The following is an 18,810-nucleotide window of genomic DNA, read 5'->3' as shown; positions in this document are numbered from 1 at the left end:
ATAGGTTCAACTTCACCTTCCTCCTCTTCTCCTTCATCTACTCCTTCCCTCCCCACTACTCCGAGTCGCTCATCACATACTCCCCTTCCCTCTCAATCTCGCATTACCCCGTCCTCAGTGGGGCTACTCACACCCTCATCCTCAAAGGCCTCTTTGTCACCTGCGCTTTCACGGTATAAAGATCAGTGCCAGCCGTCCTCGCCAACTTTCTCCCGGGACCACCATCTCAAGCCAAAGCGTCCGTCTATTCCAAGCCGTCGACTCTTCTTCCCTGTTCGTGCATCTCTTGAACTGTACACCCATCCTGCACGTTCCTCTGTAGGCCCCATGTCGGACCACTCGTCACGCCCAGGCTCGCCAGTGCCTCGCTCTCGTGCCATGTCACCTCAGCGCCCCGAACTCATTGCACGCCCATCCAGTCGCTGCGAGTCATTACTTCGGGATACGCTCCGCCGTGATGAGCACGAACGTTCGCTATCTTACCGGACTGCGTCGAGGAGCCCTAACAGATGGGCTGGAAGGAGATCGAGGCCACGGGGCAATTCTTTCCTTGAGGCGCTCAGACGGGATGACTCGCCAGACAGTGGGTGCGAATTTGAGGACAACGTCTTCATTCGCCCTAAGGCCGAGGGGGAGAATTCGAGTCGCTATAGCCGTGCGCAGGCAATGGCCATGCGAGGGCGTGGCGCTATAAGCGCAAGCTCTACGGAGGCAGGCTCCTTGCCTTACGGTTCACCGACTTCGCCGTCTCCCATGCCTCCATCCATGCCAAGAACGCACACCTCGCCAGCTGTCCCGCGTGCTAAGGGTCTTTCTTGTGACGATGAACGGCGAGGCGCTTTCACGCGAACGCCGTCAAGTCCGTACTCGGGGCGCCGATCATTGCCAAACACAGTAACCCAATCCCATGTGTCCAACGACTCGTCACCGAAGCAACATTATAACACACTCAGTCCTCATGAATCCGTGTTACGCGCAAAACTCAACTATGTTCTGCAGCAGGCTGGACCAGTTTCTGCTGACGAGTCTGCTGCACTATCTCAACGTACAGGACACCCGCGCCGAAATCACCAGCGCGCCTTTTCCCATGGCGTCACTGTTGTCACGTCCCCGAAACACATCCCTTCTTCAACTTCGCCCTCTCCACAGGTATGTAAATCTGTCTTCCTATTCTTGCGAAATTATTAATAGTAATTATTTGTCCAGTCGCTTGCGCCCAGTTCGTTATCGAATTCAGCAACAGATTTAGTCAGGGTAGAATGCACTCGGCCTCACAGACAAGATTCCCTTGCGGAGAGAGCCTCCCCGTCGTCCCCGTCTGAACCACTGACTCCACCGCCGACTCCACCATTTAATGCGCGCACAGCTGCCGAGGCATGCAAACGGATGAACGGTTATGTCTCCTTTGCCAACGTGGAGGGTCTGGGTGAGCCTCCAGGCCTAGACATCGACCAAGACAACAACGAAGATGGTCTGGGGACACTGAAGCGATGGCTGCGTTTGTTGCCTTTAGCTTTTGGGAACGGCGGTCAGGGTCCGCCAGAACGTGCAGCTGGACGCCTTTCCGTGAGCAGGCAACGTTCAAACTCGACCTCGTCCGGATGATTCGTTCCACTCGATGGTCACGCTTCGTTAGAGGCTGGTTGCTGAACGAGAAGGGTTATCCATTTCCTTTCTCGAATTGGCACCGTCAGACCCTCGAGGAATTATTCTGTTGGCTCGTGAAATTCCCGACATCAACTGTCGACACATTGTATCTATCCTGTCATGCGCTGGTCTGGCCGGTCACCGATTCGCATCTATCTTATTGTCACAACCGACACTGCAATGCTTATGTATTTTCGACATCCTGATGTACTCTTATTTGCGCTATCACCCATCGCATCTCGCCATCGCGTCTTGATCATCCCCTACAAATATCGATATCATCGCACGCATCTCTCATCGTCATCAGGTACTATACACTACGCTCGCTCGCCCGAGTATCGCATTTTTGAGCTGATTCGTCATGGCTCTTCTTGTACAAAAATCGCATCTGTTTGGGTAATCACACGAAGGCATGGGGTGTTTTAAAATTCGTGAGCGTCTTTCATCGGATTGGTGATAAGATCACCTGTCTGTTGTGATGCTGACGACCTTCCGGTGATGACGGACCCTGGTCGTTGTTGCAGCGTCTCGCTGTTGCTCGGCCGTGATCGGAGGTTTCAAGTCGCCTCGTTGGGAGTTTCGGCTGCCATTCCTGAGCGACGAGGTCCCGGTCAATTGAGACTGACAGAGTGCTTGCTTTCGGTTGTTTTTTTAATCCAATTTCAATCATTACAGCACGGCATCTTGAACGATATTGCCGTTGCTTGCTTTACCTGATATAATATTTTTATTATTTTGAGCATCCTGGTTTTTCGTTTAATTCTCGGCTTTCTTGGATTTACGACACTTGTTCGTATGCCGCTTTACGCCACATTCCTCTTGGTATAAGACGACGATGATTTTTCTTCCGAGATTAGAAATATAATGTTCCGCTCTTTTTCCTCGGTTATGTGACCTTTTTTCTCTCAAGGCTACCCGACATTGGGACTATGTAGTGATATATGATCGAAATGTATGGATGATCATGGACGAAATTAAATGCAGTACAAACGTTTTGGTATGAATGCCCAGTATTAACATCCACGTCGCTTTTTCGCCCACGGCGGTGCCAGCCGAGGAAATTGTCTAGTGAATTTCTCTCACATCTGTATATGCGTGAACTATGTGGGAGTATTTTTACAAGTGCATGAACTGTGCCTGTGGCCGTCAAACGAGGCTGAGAGCGCTTCCGTGTCCCATCCAATCCTGATTAGCGGGTCTCGCATAAGGTCCCATGCACAGATACCAGGATAGTTGTGCATACACGCGGCCGTGTACACCGCTGAAGACAAGCTGATAAAGAGAGCATGACTGAAAATTTCCGATTCTACGGTCCTCCACTTTCACGTTGTCACTACCAGCGGTGTCGATCTGATCTTTCTTTTCTGACTTCTACCAACCTCATCTTATCATCTTCACAAAATGGATATCTCGTGAGCTCTTTCATTTCGACACGCGTTGTGTTTGCTCGGAGATGCTAAAGATCGATCCAGCTCAATCCTGCAGGGAGGCTACCAACATCCATTGTCTCGTTCATGGCAGGGCAAGCGCCAGCTCACCAAGTCTATGTTAATGTACCCCATTTTTATCACTGATGACCCGGATGCAAGCGTGGAGATTAAGTCGCTGCCTGGTCAGCGTCGGTGGGGTGTCAACAAGCTTGAGGAATTCCTCGGTCCCTTGGTCAAAAAGGGTCTGAAGAGTGTCATTATTTTCGGTGTTCCCATAAATTGCGTCAAAGTGCGTACACTCGGCCGCAACATTCGAAGTGACATTTAGCTTAGATTTGCGCCTGCAGGATGAATTCGGCACACTGGCAGATGACCCACAGGGACCAGTCATCCTCGCAATTAAAAAACTGCGCACACTTTTCCCAGACTTGTACATCGCTGCAGATGTATGCCTGTGCGAGTACACGTCTCATGGGCACTGTGGACACTTACACCCGGACGGCACAATCAATACCGAGCCATCCGTTAAACGGATTGCCGAGGTTGCAGTGAACTACGCGAAGGCTGGTGCGCACTGCGTTGCACCGAGCGACATGATGGACGGGCGCGTAAAAGCCATTAAGCGCGGCTTGATTGATGCGGGGTTGGGCAACAAGTGTACGCTGATGAGTTATTCGGCAAAGTTTGCGAGTTCGCTGTACGGTCCTTTCAGGTAGGTGCTTTTCGTTGTCTTGTTCCGTTCTTGGAGTACGGGCGGATATTGATTCCGTGAAAAGGGATGCAGCAGGCAGTGCTCCGTCGTTTGGTAACCGCAAATGCTACCAACTCCCGCCAACTGCTAAGGGCCTCGCCAGACGCGCGATTGTACGTCTCTTCTCCTCTGTCAACGCATATGGACTCTTAATTGACCGACCTATAGAAACGTGACACTGAGGAAGGTGCTGATATCATCATGGTGAAACCCGCTCTGCCATACCTCGACATTATCGCAGACGCTGCAGAGCTTGCACCAGATCACCCTCTTGCATGTTACCAAGTGAGCGGTGAATTCGCTATGGTATGCGCTGGTGCAACAGCCGGAGTGTATGACCTTCAAACGATGGCATTTGAAAGTATCGAAAGTATGATTCGGGCTGGTATGTTCTACTTTATTCTGGGTTTTACGATAGAATACAGGAGCTGACTGATATCCAGGCGCGACACTGATCTTGACATACTTCACTCCTCAATTCTTGGATTGGCTTGAGGCGTGAAGTTTACGAGTCGAGACTCGAGTGTAATAAATAATTCTTGGTAATGCTAATCTTGATATATTGGGGTATTGTGTAGGTAGAGTAGAGTTATTTATTGTGATGTATCGTAATAGAAAACCAACACTTCTGTTTTCCGTATGAAACAGTTTCGATGACTTTGTCTTTTTTATGAAGTTCCGATGCGTTCAGCGGTGAAGGTCAATTTGAATTCTAAAGGTGATACCATCACGTGACCAGAACGCGGTTCGTTTTGCGACGCGCAGTCGACGCGAAGTTCAAACTCTGAACTGCATGCTTCTCTGCCTCTGATCTATAACGACCACGCAACTCACGAACTTACGATATCATGCAAAGAAAGCCCTCCCCGGGAATAGGCAGGGGTCCGAATCCTCCTGTCAACGTCCAAAATAATTCCACTTCGAACCGGGGACAGGCTGGATTCAGTTACGCACAGTCGAATGCCTCGAATACGACTCAAAACCAGATTACATTTGAGGATATTAATGATGCTATATCGTCCATTCAGCACCGCTTTTCTGCAAATGATGAGGTGCAACAACGTCCAAATTCATCGCTACCTGCACATCCACCCGCTCCTCCACTGTCGTTTCAGACTCAACCGCCGCGACCACCGTCTATATCATCTGAAACCCTCTCGGGAAATGAGCATGATGCCCAATACGCCATGGATTGCTCAGGGAACCCTATGGCTTACCCAGTGAAAGCTCGTTACGCAGGCCCACCTGTCCTTCCCGCTATAAATTCTGGAGAGGAACTGTCATGGGAAAGCGTGGAAGGATATACGCGGATAGATCCCTTCAAGGATAGCAGAGAATCGCTACCACTGAACAGTCAAGCAAACGCACAGCAAACGTTGCCTCCTGCGCCGCCTCGGTCCGTCCTTGCACCAGGGTCGCAAGTGCAAGGTTCTCAGTATGACGGGAGCTCCTATTCACGCCCCTCATCTGCCTATCCCGTGTCGCGTCCCGCATCTACGTTTTACCCTGCTTCACGTCCTACTTCGGTTGCTTACTCTACGTACAATCCTGTCCATACACAAGCCGCTATCGAACATGCTTCATCGTACGCAGCGAGCCAACCTCCTAGTTCACATGGTCACTACGATGCTGATCCAATGAACTCCGTTCACTATAATGCAGAAGGACAGCTTATGGTAGATCATTACGGTCATGACGTAGAGGCGTATGCTAGTGGGCTCGACTCGCATCCGCGAGGTCAAATTCGGTCTCGTTCAGTGACGCCTATGGGGAACGAGGAATACATGGCTGTGGACGACGAAGGCGATAGTATGGAGGACTACAGCGAAACTGAAGAAGACGATGACCCAGAAAAAGGTGGATATGACTATGGATACGAGACCGGACCTCGAGTGCAATTCTTGGATCCTAAAACAGGGCATGCATCTCAGGAGAAATCGCCTTTATCTGAGTACCTCAAGTCACCGCCTATGTCAACTCAACATTATGGACCTGCGCCTGTTGGGAGGGTTATACGGAGACTGTTCCAAAAGAAACGAGTGCAGCTGACGAACGGTAACCTCGTTATTGATTTGAATGTCCCAACCAAACTTGTCTTGCCATTAAGACGGGAGGAAGAGATGCTGAAAACTCGGTATACGGCTGTGACTTGTGATCCGGATGATTTCAAGAAAAGTAACTTCTTCCTGCGTCAAAACGAATATAACAGGAGGACAGAGCTCTTTATTGTTATTACAATGTACAATGTAAGTTCTTGCAGTGCCCAAGACTCTGAAGTATGGCAGGTAATACTGAATTCAGGAAGACGAGATTTTGTTCTGTCGTACATTACATGGCGTTATGCGAAATATCGGCCACCTTTGCACGCGTAAGAACTCGCAGACATGGGGTCAAGACGCATGGAAGAAGGTTGTGGTCTGCATCGTCGCGGACGGACGGAAGAAGATCCATCCTCGGGTCTTGGACTGTCTCGCCGCTTTGGGCGTCTATCAACACGGAGACTTCATGAAGAACATGGTCAACAACAGACCTGTTACAGCACATCTATTTGAGTATACGACGTCATTTGGTCTGGATGAGAACTTGCATTTTAGATATCCAGACAAGGGCATCGTTCCGACGCAGATTCTTTTCTGTCTGAAGGAGAAGAATCAGAAGAAGATAAATAGTCATCGGTGGTTCTTCAATGCTTTCGCTCCTTTGCTTAGGGTAAGATCTTTTAGAAATCATTGTATTGCTGCTCGAGCTAAATGTATCGCTTTTAGCCCAACGTTTGCGTTCTCATCGATGTTGGAACCCGACCTGGAAATAAGAGTCTGTACCATTTATGGAAGACATTTGACCTGAACTCGAATGTCGGTGGTGCGTGTGGTGAAATCGCAGCATATAAGGGAAAGCATTGGAGATCACTATTGAACCCCCTTGGTAAGTTTGTCCAGTCAACTTTGAGAAAACAAGTTTAGCTTACATTCTTCAACAAGTTGCCTCTCAAAATTTCGAGTACAAGATCTCGAATATCCTTGATAAGCCTACGGAATCGCTTTTCGGTTTCATCACCGTTTTGGTTCGTCTCGTCCTTCTTTCGCTTCTTGCGTTCAAGCTGACTCTTGACCATATAGCCTGGTGCCTTCTCGGCATACAGATACATAGCACTTCTTAACAACAAAGCAGGTGTTGGCCCGTTGGCATCCTATTTCAAAGGCGAAGTCTTGCATGGGAGGGAAACTGATATATTCACGTCGAATATGTGTAAGCACGATTACTATTCTGAGCTCAAAATACATTGCTTACCAGTTGCTTATTAGACCTTGCTGAAGATGTAAGTAAACATGGTGGGTGAAGGATCTCCCTCTGACCGCTGAGTACTTCGCAGCGTATTCTTTGCTTTGAGGTGGTTGCAAAGGAAAACTCCAACTGGTGACAAACTTTCTTTCACCGAGCTAATGAACTTCAGTAGTTAAATATTTTACAGGGTTCTGCGATTTGTCAAGTCTGCAATCGGCGAAACGGACGTTCCTGAAACGCTTCCTGAATTCATTGCACAGAGAAGACGGTGGTTGAACGGCTCGTTCTTCGCTTCGGCATACTCTATCGCACATGTCGCACAAATGCTACGTTCAGGTCACAGCACTAGCCGGAAGATATGGCTCATGATCGAAACTGTTTATAACATCATCAATATTATTTTTGCTTGGTTCTCTCTCGTGAGTAACAGAAGCAGAAATTTGTTCTTATGCTAAACTGGCTGCTTATAGGGCAATTATTATTTATTCTTTGTGAGCGACGAATTTTTGTGTATCCTCCCATCGTGCTGAGGTCGTCTGCAGAATATGGTAACTTCGTCTCTAGAGGATCCGGCATTTGGTCTTCACGGCATTTCGGTTTTCAACTCTATCATACAGGTTAGTATCGACCGGTTAGGTAAAAACTACTTACTAACGATGAATAGTACGGATACATTTCTCTTATAATAGGTTGTTTCCTGTTCTCTATGGGTAACAGACCGCGGGCGTAAGTTGCCTTTTGTTTTCAATGTTGCCTTGATTTTAATTCTGATTTCATCCGTAGATCTCCCTGGAAATACAAGCTCTCGTCAATATTCTTCGCAATCATTAACATCTACGCTATCGTCGCTGCTGGTCTTTGTGCAGCCCAAGCCGCAAAACAGGGTGGGGCTGTGTATTCTGCGATGTTGTTTAGTGTGATTATCACATATGGGGGTCAGTATATGAATTTCACCCTAAATTCCATTCATAAACTCAAAAGCTGACACGAATACTTGTAGCCTATGGCATCTCTAGCATTCTTGCGTTTGATCCCTGGCATATGATTACGAGTTTTGTGCCGTATGTGCTTATGGTTCCAACATTCGTCAACATTTTGAATATGTATGTATACGTTCATGTGTTTGTTTCGAAGACATGAGCTGACTGTCCGCTTTAGCTATGCGTTCTCAAATCTTGACGATGTAAGCGACCCATTTCAATTGTATTCCTCATTTCTAACACGACCTCTCTTTATTAGATCTCGTGGGGCACCAAGCAGGATAATCAAGTCGATACTGACCTTGGAGCAGTCGTTCAGAACAGCCAGTCCCAAGTTGATGTTGAAATTCTAACGGAACCTGCAGATGTGAACCAGATGTATGAAGAGACATTGCGAAACTTGCGTACTAGGAAGCCAGTGGAGAAGCCGAATAATGTTAATATAGAATCGGAACGTGAGCAACAGGCGAGGGATTATTATGCGAATGTCCGCACAAACGTACGTGTTTTTATTGATAAATGATGGATAGACTTAATTGATACTTTGATGAATACAGGTCTTACTAGTTTGGGTTCTTACCAACGTGAGCAAGCATACTTTACATTTCTGGTTTATAGCTGTACTAACCGCAGGCGTAGGGTATTCTTCTCCTGGCGATCTTGAGTGTCGGAAATCCGGCCGAGACGTTTAGCAGTGGAAATAATCCGACCAAGGTTTATATGACGTTCATCCTTGCTTTCGTAGGGATCACAAGCATCATAGTAAGAAAATATTCTCAGCTAACGACTTTGCTCTTACTGACTGTTCTCTAGCGCTTCGCTGGTTCAACTTTATACATGCTTGCATACCTTTTCACTGGATGATCGTGTATCCCTTATTTGTATTCAATGCTGGACTTGTAACCCAATGGACTTCGTATACTCGCATGTATCTAGAACACGGCAATCCCAATGCTTATCTATCATTAGAATTATGGCATTAACAATCACCATATTTCTTCCGATAACGGCAAGCAGTGGGCAGCTCAAGAGTACAGATAATCATAGAAAGACTGTTTAGGACCGTAGCTAGTCCTTCTCGCCATTCGATTTCTTCCATTCCGCAGCTTTCTTCTTGACGGTGGGCATGGCGAACGGGAATGAGATGGCGAAGATGAAGTGCGACTTATGCCTCGGCGGTCACGAAGTGGCGTCCGTTCCACCAAGGAAGACGAATATCTAACTGGTGGTTCTCTTGTTGTAGGGCTGAGATCGAGCGATTCGATGCTCTGTGTGAGATCATCGTTTACAATCGACTTGTCGTCATCAGCGTCTTCTGTTACTTCCTGCATAACCGATGGTTGGCGTATTCGTGCTGGACGGGGTGTATCATCCATCTCTCCCTCATCCTCAGTGTCCCTTTCGGAAACGGACGAAAGGCGCCTGTGGCGTACGTTACGTGTAGATATGTTAATATCTGTTTCGGAAATTGCGTCGGAAAGCAGCTCGTTATCTTCTACGGAGAGGATGTCGGATTCTGATAGGACACCGAGGGAGTAATCGGATTCGGTGGCGGGTGGTGTGTCGAGTGCGTTTCGGGCGGCGTAGTCTGGGCGGGTGACGTTTGGGCGGAGCAAGTAGGTGAGGCGCCTGCCGTCGATGTCTTTGCCTCGGTGTACATAAGCATATACCCAACCTTGTGATAAGAATGAAGGAAGATAATAGCGATACTTACTGAAGCTTACGACTTTGTGGTATCGAGCACAGCAGTGAACAATATACCTTGCGAAGGCATCTTGCTCGATACTCCACACGAGTTGGAGGGGTGTACGCGATAACTCGGTGACAGTTAGTGTGTTTCCGATGGGACGTCCGTGGATAAGTAGGATATCCTCCGTTTCGTCTGGAAGAACTATCGTTCCTCCGACGAGCCAATCTAGGATCTCCTTCTCGATCTCATGTACGAGTAATTGTGCTCTGGGACCATGTCCACGTAATGTACGGCGCATACCCTTCAAGCTCATCGAGTAGCGACCCATGTTTGCGGAAGCTGCGTCGAAGACTGGACGAGCAGCTGCAGGTGCAGAGATACTGCGAGGAAGATAGCTCGGGAGGGGCTCCGGCTACGTTTGTGTTTAGCTACGAAGCTTGAAGCAGGATGATTGACTTAGGCTAGCACTCACGAACGTCCTACGTGCTGAGGGCGGGTCAACCTGTGCATCCCAACTCGCAGCCTGCACCACATGCGGATTGTTGGCAAACCGAGCATTCTCCCTCCTCCGTACCCATCTCTTGCCCTCCTTATCTTCACGAGATCTCTTGTGTGAAGTTGATATTGGTTTGTCTCCTAATATATGCGATGTTGAGCTTTCTCGGAGGTGTGCGAAGCGGTCTGAGAGCTTGGCATTTCGAAGGATAGCTGGGAAGGACATTGGGACGGGGTTAATCGTGCTTTCTGTCTTCCCAGCCTCTCCGGTCACTTCACGTGTAGGATTGATGTGATTTTCTGTTGCCTCCATGATGAAGAAAGTGTAATGCGAGTTTGGGTGCAGAGTCAGAAGTGGTCGGGGAGAGATACAGGTTTCTGGCGGATAAGCGGAACCGGAGCAATGCAGTACAGTAACCGATACGAACTATAGTAGCAGGTAGTTCCCGCGCAAGATTCACCATGTATTCAAATTCTCAAAACAAAAATGCAGACGAATAATAATATTAAATAGTAAGAATGTATCACTGCTGCTCAATTTATTATCTTGTTCCTCCCATTGCTCTGCTATAACTTGCAAAATTTACACCTCGGCGCGTTACATATTTGACGCGCCGCCTTTTACCCCGCTGTGTTGCTGACCCTCCAGGATTGATGTTGCTCGTGTCAGGAACAGTGGATGAAGCATACGATCCGCCTTGCTCATCTTTTAATTGAGAGCGCTGTTCACTTCGCGTCGTGTTCCCGTTTGAGATAACCTGGGACGAGTCTGAACGCCTGTCTCCGTGAGCCTGAGATGCCGCTGCCAGTCCATCAGCAATTGCAGACTCCCCAGTAAATAGTAACCTTGGCTCTACTTCAACAGCGCGTTGCATTTCCTTCTCTTTGCTCCAGCTGGTATCCATCGATGATATAGGCGCATCCTGGTCTTCACCGTTTCCGCTTTGAACAGCCTGCGGCTGGAAAGCAGATGGCCTCCATGCCTCGTTATCATATGCGACTAGTGGATTTACAACCACACTAGGCAGGTTCACAGAATGAAGGACCGGAGATGAAGAACGTGGATGCTTGCCAAGGTCTACACTGGGCGACCCCTGAATACGAGACAGCTGGAAGGATTCTTGAGCGGTGCGTATCGTGTTATGTTCATCACTCGCATCAGGTTGGACGGCGTGGCGTTCCGACGGTTTCCCGCTGGACTCTCCATTTCTTTGCAGCTCCGTAGATGGATAACCGAAGTCGTTAGCTGGACCCAAGGGCTTGGTATCACTGGTGGAACTTCCAAACGCCAGAGCATGTGTTCGTGCGTCGCCTACACCCGAAGATGCTGATCTTTCTGGTTCTGCAGGATCTTGCGTTGCTGGGACAGATCCCTGCATCTCGTTAGACGACCTTGTATGTGATTGGATGGCTTGAGAATTGTCCTGAGTTACTGACGAAGGCTGCTCTCCGCTCTGCGGTTGACTACGGTCTTCTACGCGCGCCGGAGGAGGGGGTAGTTGAGGGATGGCGTTATCCGTTGTTCCCACAGGCATCGCGGCAGTTTGCTCGGGCATGCCAATAGCTTCCACATGTGATGGCTGCGTTTCGGGTTGAGTCCGTGACTCAGTCGTCCCGCTCTGCGGCTGAGACGAAGACATTCTTGGTCCCGTGTGTCTTTTATTACTTGATGACTGCAAACCCTTCGGAGGTTGGGTGAGCGGCTTTGAGCTAAAAGTCGACGTTCTGCTTGGTCGGTAGCGTTAATGGCTAAGTTGGTCGAGTTCTAAGGCGCACGGTATGAACTCGAAGGGTATAGCAAGTTTTTGTGAGGGATGGCTATCGTTACTCTGGGTTGGAGGTTGTGAGTGGATATTTATTTGCGGCTGCGGCTGCGATTGCGATTGCGACATGGACCGTGACTGTGAATTCTGGGCTTCTGACGTGTCAGAGTCTGGTACAAGAATTCTAGGAGCACCATCGAATTTCACCTGTGAAGGGAAGCTATTATTAGGCGGTAAATGAGAGGACTGCGGACCTTCTGGCTAGGACTGCGTTAGCTGTGAGGTTGTCTGCGGCAAAATTATACCACTGCGCTCCGTAGACCGCTTAGTCGAGATATGATATGAAAGACTGCGGTAGGAAGGCTAGATGGCAACTCGAAGGCTCCATTTCGCGATGGTACAGGTTGTGAAGGGGTGTGCAAATGCAACGATGAGGAGTTAGTTCCAAATGCTTGCTTGCATCGCTGCGCGGGCGTCGACTGCGCTTTCCTCGTCACTGCAGTCGCTGGGCCTTTACCTTCGTCACTGTCCCAACTTTCTTCATCGGTGCTTCGATCAATCACAACGCCCATTGTCTTCGGAGTCTTCCTCTGCTGCGTTCTCGTCACGTTCAGGGGGAGGTTGTTCGGACCTTGAGTGTCTCCGGCGTCGACTCTGCTGTCGCGCAGTAATGAAATCGGCAACTTCTTCATCTCGTTCGCTCTTTGGCTCCGGCCTCGCATCCTCGGAATCCTCCCACTAGGACGGTGTACTCTGACAGGGTCCCGACTTCTGACTATCACTAACGACTTCCTCATGTTCAGGGATTATTGCTTCGTTTGGTGCAGTAGTTTCGACTGAAGGGTACCGAATGAGCATTTAATATATATTCAATATCAGAGCATTTTTTAACGAATCAAAACACATACGCTTTGTGATCTTTTTTCCTCTCGAGTTAGACGCTTATCTGATGACTTCGCCGTCCTGCTGACGGTCGTTATCAGAGTCACTTTCAGACGTTTGCTTTTGATACGCCAAGATAGGCGGTTTACGTATCTCAACTTTGACCAAACTTGAATCCTGTACGATAGTAGAGTATAATTGATTATTCGCAGTTACATGAATTCAAGACTTACGGAGGATCTGGTCAAATTGCGCTTGCAACTCTTCGGAAATCGGTCGAGGATAGAATTAATGCGTTCAACCTCCTGTCGTTTCATAAGGTTACGTGAAATTTGCAAAACATCAATGAGAGTCAAGTTTGGATTACATAGAAATGGGCGAACCTTCCATTTCCGTAGATAAGCTTTGAATTTATCGGATGGTGTTTTGGACTACTCTTCTTTTTCGTGGGGCTGAGTTTGCAACAGTACTGGATTTTAGTACGGGAGTTTTCTTTGTCATGTTGTATTCTTCTCTTGGAGAGCAATTGTTTGTTGCTGTACCGCAGGGCTCGTTAGTGCATTTTATATTCATTCTCGCCTTAGGACATTTCTAAGTCACCCAATACTAATAGCATCTCGAGAAAACGATAAGCTCAAGGAATCGTTAGTTAATACCTGTGCAGTGTGCACAGAATAAAGGAATGCAACACACTTGTTATACGCTGTAATTGCAGCTGTAAACTTGACTGGTATCTCATATTGCTTGTCAGATATAAGGGCCCAAATGATGTCATTAGGTTGGTGATTTGGGGGATATGTGAGGAACTGCCAGATAGTTGCAGGTTAGAACAGTCCTGAATACGAATTGAAGGGAAAGCACGAAATGCGTCGCGGACGCGTCAGAGCCAGTTGCTCTGTCACCAGGATAAGACCATTGCTAAGACCAAAAATCAAAGAAATCATCCACGAACTTTTGTAATTTGGACCTTCCGTTTCATTCGTGTCGAGCGGCGAGTCATGTCTATTTGACCTGTGTCTCGGCGATCTGAAGCAAGTGTTTTGCGGTCCAGGAGCATGTGATGGATTCCGCCATCTTTTCACAATGCTTGTATAGGGTCTCTAATACAGTACCCAGTTTCTTATGTGTGCAGTTGAGTTCTACGCTTTGTCACGTTTGCCGTGCAGAATGTCCCATTCACATGTCATTGTCACTCAGGACCCCGTGCGACGCGCATGCAATTGATTCACCGGGATGCATGAGTCTGGGCTGGCACTCACGAACGTCCGACGCGCTGTGGGCGGGTCAATCTGCGCATCCCTACTCGCAGCTTGCACGACATGCGGGTTATTTGCAAACCGCGCGTTCTCCCTCCTCCGTACCCATCGTTTGCCCTCCTTATCTTCATGAGATCTCTTGTGAGAAGCAACGGTTGGTTTATCTCCTAATATATGCGATGTTGAGCTTTCTCGGAGGTGTGTGAGGCGGTCTGAGAGCTTGGGATTCCGGAGGATGGCTGGGAAGGACATCGGGACTGGGTTGATTGTACTTTCTGTCTTCTGAATCGCCTCGGTTGTTTCAGGTGTAGGATTATCATAAATACTGTTGGCTCCATGCTGAAAAAAGTGTAATGCGAAGTAAGGTGCAGAGTTAGAAGTGGTCAGGGAGAGATAAAGTAAGCGGAATCGGAGCAATGCAGTACAGTACCCGACACACACCGCAATGGCAAATGCTTCCCGCGCATATTTCACCATATAATTAATTTTCACAACACAACAAATACAGAAGGCAAGAACCAATGAAGTAGATAATTAGGTTATAAGATACAATTATTGTCAGTGCTCAATTATCACCCCTGTTCCTCCCGTTGCTCCGCTATTCTTCGCAAAATTTGAACCGCGTCAGCCCAAGTCAACCACCTTGGTCCTCCTGGTTCGTTGCGCGGCGTCAAATCAACTGTGAAACCCCCCAGGCGGGGTCTTTTATCCGACTTGGTTCCGGAGCCTCTAGGCTTGACATTGCTCGTGCTGGGAAGAGCGGACGAGACATGCGAACCGCCCCGTTCAGTTCGCGTCGTGTAACTGCTTGAGATAGTTTGTGACGAGTCCAAACGTCTGTCTCCGAGATCCTGAGATGCTGTTGTGAAGGTCTTTGCGGTTACGGACTCCCCAGTAGACGGTAAACTTGGCTCCGGCTCAACAGCGCGTTGCTTGCCTTTGGCTTTGCTTCTACTGGTATCCATCGATATTGCAGGCGCACCCTGGTCTTCGCCGTTTCTGCTCTGAACACTTGGATGCCTGTTTCTCACCGCTAAGTCAACTGTAAACCCACCAAGGCGCGATCTTTTATCCGGACGGGTTCCAGAGCCCCTAGGCTTGACGCTGCTCGTACTAGGAACAGCTGAGATATGTGACCCGTCTTGCTCATGCTTGGCTTTTGAGAGCTGTTCGGTTCGCGTTGCGTTTCCAGTTGAGATTGTCTGGGACGAGCCTAAACTTCTACTTTCGTGATTCTGGGGTCCTGCTGCTGAGGTGCCTGTAGCTACAGACGTTCCAGTCGACTGTAAAGTCGGCTCCGGCTCAACAGCACGTTGCTTGCCTTTCTCTTTGTTCCTATTGGTATCCACCGATGCCATAGGTGCATCCTGGTCTTCACCGTGTCTGCTCTGTACAACCAGACGTCTTTCTCTTTCGCGCTTTTGCTGGAAAGTGGGTGCCTTCCATGCCTCGCTATCATGCGAAACTGGTGGTTTTGCAACCTTTCTAGCAGCAGAATTGGCAGATGAAGATATGCGTGCTTTCTTCCGTCCATGGCTCGCTTCCCGTTCTTTCGTTGCAGAAGAAGAGAGGCTCGCAGAATGAAGGTCCGGAGATGAGGAACGTGGATGCTTGCCAAGATGAGCGCTAGGCGACCCTTGAATACGAGACAAACGGAAAGATTCTCGGGCAGTGCGCTTCGCGTTATGTTCGTTACTCGCATCAGGCTGAACGACGTCGCGTTCTGACGTTTGCCTGCTGGACTCTCCATTCTTCTGCGGCTCTGTAAATGGATCGTCGAGATCCTTATCTGTAGGCAAAAGCTTGGAATCATCGGTGGAACTTCCAAACACTAGAGCAAGGGTCCGTGCGTCGTCCGCATCCAAAGATGCTAGCGTTTCTGGTTCCGCAGGATCTTGTGTTACTGGGACGGATTCCTGGATCTCGTTAGACGACCTTGTATGTGATTGGATTGTTTGAGAATCGTCCTGAGTTACTGACGAAGGTTGTTCTCCGCTCTGCGGCTGAGGGATGGCGTTATCCGTTATCTCCACAGGCATCGCAGTGGCTTGCTTGGGCATACTGATAACTTCCTCATGTGATGGCTGCGTTTCGGACTGAGTCCGGGATTCTGTCGCCTCATTGTTCTGCGGCTGAGACGAAGTCATTCTTGAGGCCGTTTGACTTTTGTTATGAGACGTCAGTGTTCCCTTCGGAGGTTGGGTGAGCGAGCGGCTTTGAGCTAACAGTCGACGTTCTGCTTGATCGGTAGCGTTAATGGCTGAGCTGGTCGTATTCTCAGGAACACGATCTGAACTGGGGGCGTGTAGGTGTTGTGAGGGATGGCTATCATTGCTCTGGGGTAGAAATTGCGATCGAGTGTTTATTTGACGCTGTGATTGGGACTGCGACTGCGACTGTGAATTCTGAGCTCCTGACGTATCTGAGTCTGGTACAAGAATTCTGGGAGCACCCTCGGACTTCTCCTGTGAAGGGATACTTTTATCAGGCGGTAGATGAGAGGACTGCGGACCTTCAGGCTGGGACTGCGTTAATTGTGAAGTTGCCAGCGGCAGAATTATGCCACTGCGATCTGAAGGACGTTTAGACGAGGTATGATATGGAAAGGCTGCGATAGGAAGGCTGGATGGTAACTCGGAGGCTCCATTTTGAGACGGTTCGGGTTGTGAAGGAATGTGGGGACGTGAAGGTGAGGAGTCAGCAGTCCCAAAGGTCTGCTTGCGGCGCTGCGCAGGAGTCGGTCCCGGAAACCACTCTGCGGAGTTCTCCTCATCACTGCGGTCGCTGTGCTCTTCACCTTCGTCACTGTCCCTACTTTGTTCATCGGCACTCTCATCAATCACATCCTCCATATCTTCAGAATCTTCCTCTACTGAGGTTTCGTCACGTTCGGAGGGAGAATATTCAGACCCTGAATGCTCCCGACGTTGACTCTGCTGTCGCGCGGCGATGGAATCAGCGACTTCTTCACCTCGTTCGCCCTTCGGCTCCGGCCTCTCATCCTCGGAATCTTCCCACTCGGACGGTGTGCTCTGATGGGGTCCCGACTCCTGACTATCATTAACGACTTCCTCATGTTCAGAGATTTTTGCTTCGCATGGTGCAGTAGTTTCGGCTGAAGGGTACCGAATGAGCATTCAGTGTATATTCAACATCAGGCATTTTATAATAAGCACATACGCTTTGTGACCACTTCTCCTCTCGAGTCAGCCGCTTGTTCAATGACTGTGCCGTCCTGCTGACGGTCGCCATCACCATCGTAGGCATTTTCAGACGTTTGTTTTTCATACGCCAAGATAGGTGGTTCACGTTTCTCCCCACCGCGGATCTTTTGACCAAATCCTGGACAGATGTCATATAAATTTAATCACGCATAGAAGATGGGGTCATGAAGACGCATCAATCATAATAAAAACTCAAGACTTACGGAGAATCTGGTCAAATTGCGCTTGCAGTTCTTCGGAAATAGGTCGAGGAATGGAATTTATACGTTCTACCTCCTGTCATGTCGTAGAATCACAGAAATTTACAGAAGAACGTTAGTAGGATCATGTTTCGAGCACGTAGAAATGGGCGAACCTTCCACTTCCGTAGATAAGCTTTGAATTTATCAGATGGTGTTTTGGACTGCCCTTCTTTCCGTGGGGGTAAGTTTGCAACAGCACTGGATTTTAGTACGGTTGTTTCCTTCATTGGGACCGCGCTGTGCTCTTGAAGTGAGATATTCTGTTGCTGCACCGCCGGCTTCGTTGGTACATCTTGTGTTCGTTCTCGCTTTAGAACATTTCTGAGGCATTTATCAATTGAGGAGTCATGTAATAGTGTATCGAGACAACGACGAGCTTACCCTGCCCCGCCTCCTTGCCTAAGACCCGAAACCCATTCTTGTATATCTTCATGCGTCTCAATGTTTGCCGGGTTCCCAAAGATACCCTCATGGCCCGAGCCCAGAACACGCACTTCCCCGATCTCAAACGCAATGCACTCGTCCACAGTCATTCCCTTTCCGTTACCAATTGGTACGCGTGCGAAGAAGGCCTTGATATCGCCGACGACAGCAACAGCGTAGCGCTGCGTCGTCAACCGGCGTTCATCATCGGCTGCACCAAAAACGTCATTTATTCTATACGACAGTTAACCATGACCAGGGCCGGATTAGGACGGTAAAACAAGGAGTCGTTAGTATCTGTACACCGAATGAAGGAATGCAACGCACCTGTTATATGCAGTAACTGCAGCTGCTGTAAACTTGACTGGTATCTCATACTGCTTGTCAGAGATGAAAGCCCAAATGATGTCATTCGGTTGGTGATTGGGAGGAAACGTGAGGAACTAACAAACGCTGTAGATCAGTACAGTCCAGAAATACGCGTTACAAGAAGAACCGCGAAACGCGTCGCGGACGCGTCAGAGTCGGCTGCTCTGTCACCAGGATGCAACCATTGTTAAGGCCAAACCCGAAGGAATCATCCACGCACTTTTGTGATTTGAATCTTCCGTTTCTTCGTCTCCGGCGGCGCGTCGTGGATGTTTGCTCCGCGTGTCTCGGCGATCTGAAGCAAATGTTTCGCGATCCAGGGGCGTGCGATGGACTCCGCCATCTTTTCACAATGCTTGCATAAGGTCCCTAA

The 18,810-nt window shown here is 48.8% G+C and overlaps 7 protein-coding genes across 7 annotated transcripts; 3 read left to right on the top strand and 4 right to left on the bottom strand.

The window, feature by feature from the left end:
- Positions 1 to 61: 61 nt before the first annotated feature.
- FOMMEDRAFT_20115 (uncharacterized protein) lies at positions 62 to 2,623 on the top strand. Its single transcript, XM_007266560.1, has 2 exons — positions 62 to 1,149; positions 1,207 to 2,623. Exons 1-2 carry the CDS (start codon positions 328 to 330, stop codon positions 1,603 to 1,605), a joined length of 1,221 nt encoding a protein of 406 aa, XP_007266622.1. The 5' UTR covers positions 62 to 327; the 3' UTR covers positions 1,606 to 2,623.
- A 365-nt stretch (positions 2,624 to 2,988) lies between these two features.
- On the top strand, positions 2,989 to 4,452 carry FOMMEDRAFT_107929 (tetrapyrrole biosynthesis, porphobilinogen synthase). Its single transcript, XM_007266559.1, has 6 exons — positions 2,989 to 3,059; positions 3,120 to 3,366; positions 3,425 to 3,789; positions 3,854 to 3,941; positions 3,997 to 4,213; positions 4,272 to 4,452. Exons 1-6 carry the CDS (start codon positions 3,049 to 3,051, stop codon positions 4,328 to 4,330), a joined length of 987 nt encoding a protein of 328 aa, XP_007266621.1. The 5' UTR covers positions 2,989 to 3,048; the 3' UTR covers positions 4,331 to 4,452.
- A 1,346-nt stretch (positions 4,453 to 5,798) lies between these two features.
- FOMMEDRAFT_84790 (glycosyltransferase family 2 protein) lies at positions 5,799 to 8,957 on the top strand (the record flags this gene model as incomplete). Its single annotated transcript, XM_007266558.1, has 18 exons — positions 5,799 to 6,074; positions 6,130 to 6,537; positions 6,594 to 6,753; positions 6,810 to 6,892; positions 6,948 to 7,077; positions 7,134 to 7,147; positions 7,202 to 7,245; positions 7,301 to 7,532; positions 7,584 to 7,604; positions 7,656 to 7,730; positions 7,778 to 7,839; positions 7,897 to 8,048; positions 8,114 to 8,216; positions 8,272 to 8,296; positions 8,353 to 8,592; positions 8,651 to 8,677; positions 8,733 to 8,855; positions 8,907 to 8,957. The coding sequence occupies 18 exons, from the start codon at positions 5,799 to 5,801 to the stop codon at positions 8,955 to 8,957; spliced, it is 2,226 nt and encodes a 741-aa protein (XP_007266620.1).
- Positions 8,958 to 9,161: 204 nt separating this feature from the next.
- FOMMEDRAFT_28541 (uncharacterized protein) lies at positions 9,162 to 11,918 on the bottom strand (the record flags this gene model as incomplete). Its single annotated transcript, XM_007266557.1, has 6 exons — positions 9,162 to 9,257; positions 9,317 to 9,768; positions 9,808 to 10,195; positions 10,256 to 10,585; positions 10,707 to 10,753; positions 10,904 to 11,918. The coding sequence occupies 6 exons, from the start codon at positions 11,916 to 11,918 to the stop codon at positions 9,162 to 9,164; spliced, it is 2,328 nt and encodes a 775-aa protein (XP_007266619.1).
- A 213-nt stretch (positions 11,919 to 12,131) lies between these two features.
- FOMMEDRAFT_140715 (uncharacterized protein) lies at positions 12,132 to 12,788 on the bottom strand. The gene has a single exon (XM_007266556.1). It carries the CDS (start codon positions 12,761 to 12,763, stop codon positions 12,341 to 12,343), a length of 423 nt encoding a protein of 140 aa, XP_007266618.1. The 5' UTR covers positions 12,764 to 12,788; the 3' UTR covers positions 12,132 to 12,340.
- A 929-nt stretch (positions 12,789 to 13,717) lies between these two features.
- Positions 13,718 to 14,512, bottom strand: FOMMEDRAFT_140714 (uncharacterized protein). The gene is made up of 2 exons (XM_007266555.1): positions 13,876 to 14,512; positions 13,718 to 13,818 (listed from the first exon to the last, which is right to left on the bottom strand). The coding sequence occupies exon 1, from the start codon at positions 14,429 to 14,431 to the stop codon at positions 14,117 to 14,119; it is 315 nt and encodes a 104-aa protein (XP_007266617.1). The 5' UTR covers positions 14,432 to 14,512; the 3' UTR covers positions 13,718 to 13,818; positions 13,876 to 14,116.
- A 239-nt stretch (positions 14,513 to 14,751) lies between these two features.
- Positions 14,752 to 18,780, bottom strand: FOMMEDRAFT_168019 (uncharacterized protein; the record flags this gene model as incomplete). The annotated part of the gene is made up of 7 exons (XM_007266554.1): positions 14,752 to 17,294; positions 17,360 to 17,521; positions 17,607 to 17,679; positions 17,759 to 17,966; positions 18,027 to 18,302; positions 18,396 to 18,511; positions 18,658 to 18,780. The coding sequence occupies 7 exons, from the start codon at positions 18,778 to 18,780 to the stop codon at positions 14,752 to 14,754; spliced, it is 3,501 nt and encodes a 1,166-aa protein (XP_007266616.1).
- Between the last annotated feature and the right edge of the window lie 30 nt (positions 18,781 to 18,810).

The sequence above is a fragment of the Fomitiporia mediterranea genome, assembly GCF_000271605.1.
Source record: "Fomitiporia mediterranea MF3/22 unplaced genomic scaffold FOMMEscaffold_6, whole genome shotgun sequence".
NCBI classification, from domain to species: Eukaryota; Fungi; Basidiomycota; class Agaricomycetes; order Hymenochaetales; family Hymenochaetaceae; genus Fomitiporia; species Fomitiporia mediterranea.
The sequence above is the reverse complement of the archived record's forward strand: the minus strand, read 5'-3'. Positions and strand labels throughout refer to the sequence as shown.

Coding starts and splice junctions, on each gene's coding strand:
- FOMMEDRAFT_140715 (XM_007266556.1), bottom strand. CDS start 12,763: ATGCGAGGCCGGAGCCAAAGAGCGAACGAGATGAAGAAGTTGCCGATT.
- FOMMEDRAFT_107929 (XM_007266559.1), top strand. Junction 3,790..3,853: donor TCGCTGTACGGTCCTTTCAG/GTAGGTGCTTTT, acceptor TTCCGTGAAAAG/GGATGCAGCAGGCAGTGCTC. Junction 3,942..3,996: donor GCCTCGCCAGACGCGCGATT/GTACGTCTCTTC, acceptor ACCGACCTATAG/AAACGTGACACTGAGGAAGG.
- FOMMEDRAFT_140714 (XM_007266555.1), bottom strand. CDS start 14,431: ATGTCCTTCCCAGCCATCCTCCGGAATCCCAAGCTCTCAGACCGCCTC.
- FOMMEDRAFT_20115 (XM_007266560.1), top strand. CDS start 328: ATGTCGGACCACTCGTCACGCCCAGGCTCGCCAGTGCCTCGCTCTCGT. Junction 1,150..1,206: donor CAACTTCGCCCTCTCCACAG/GTATGTAAATCT, acceptor TTATTTGTCCAG/TCGCTTGCGCCCAGTTCGTT.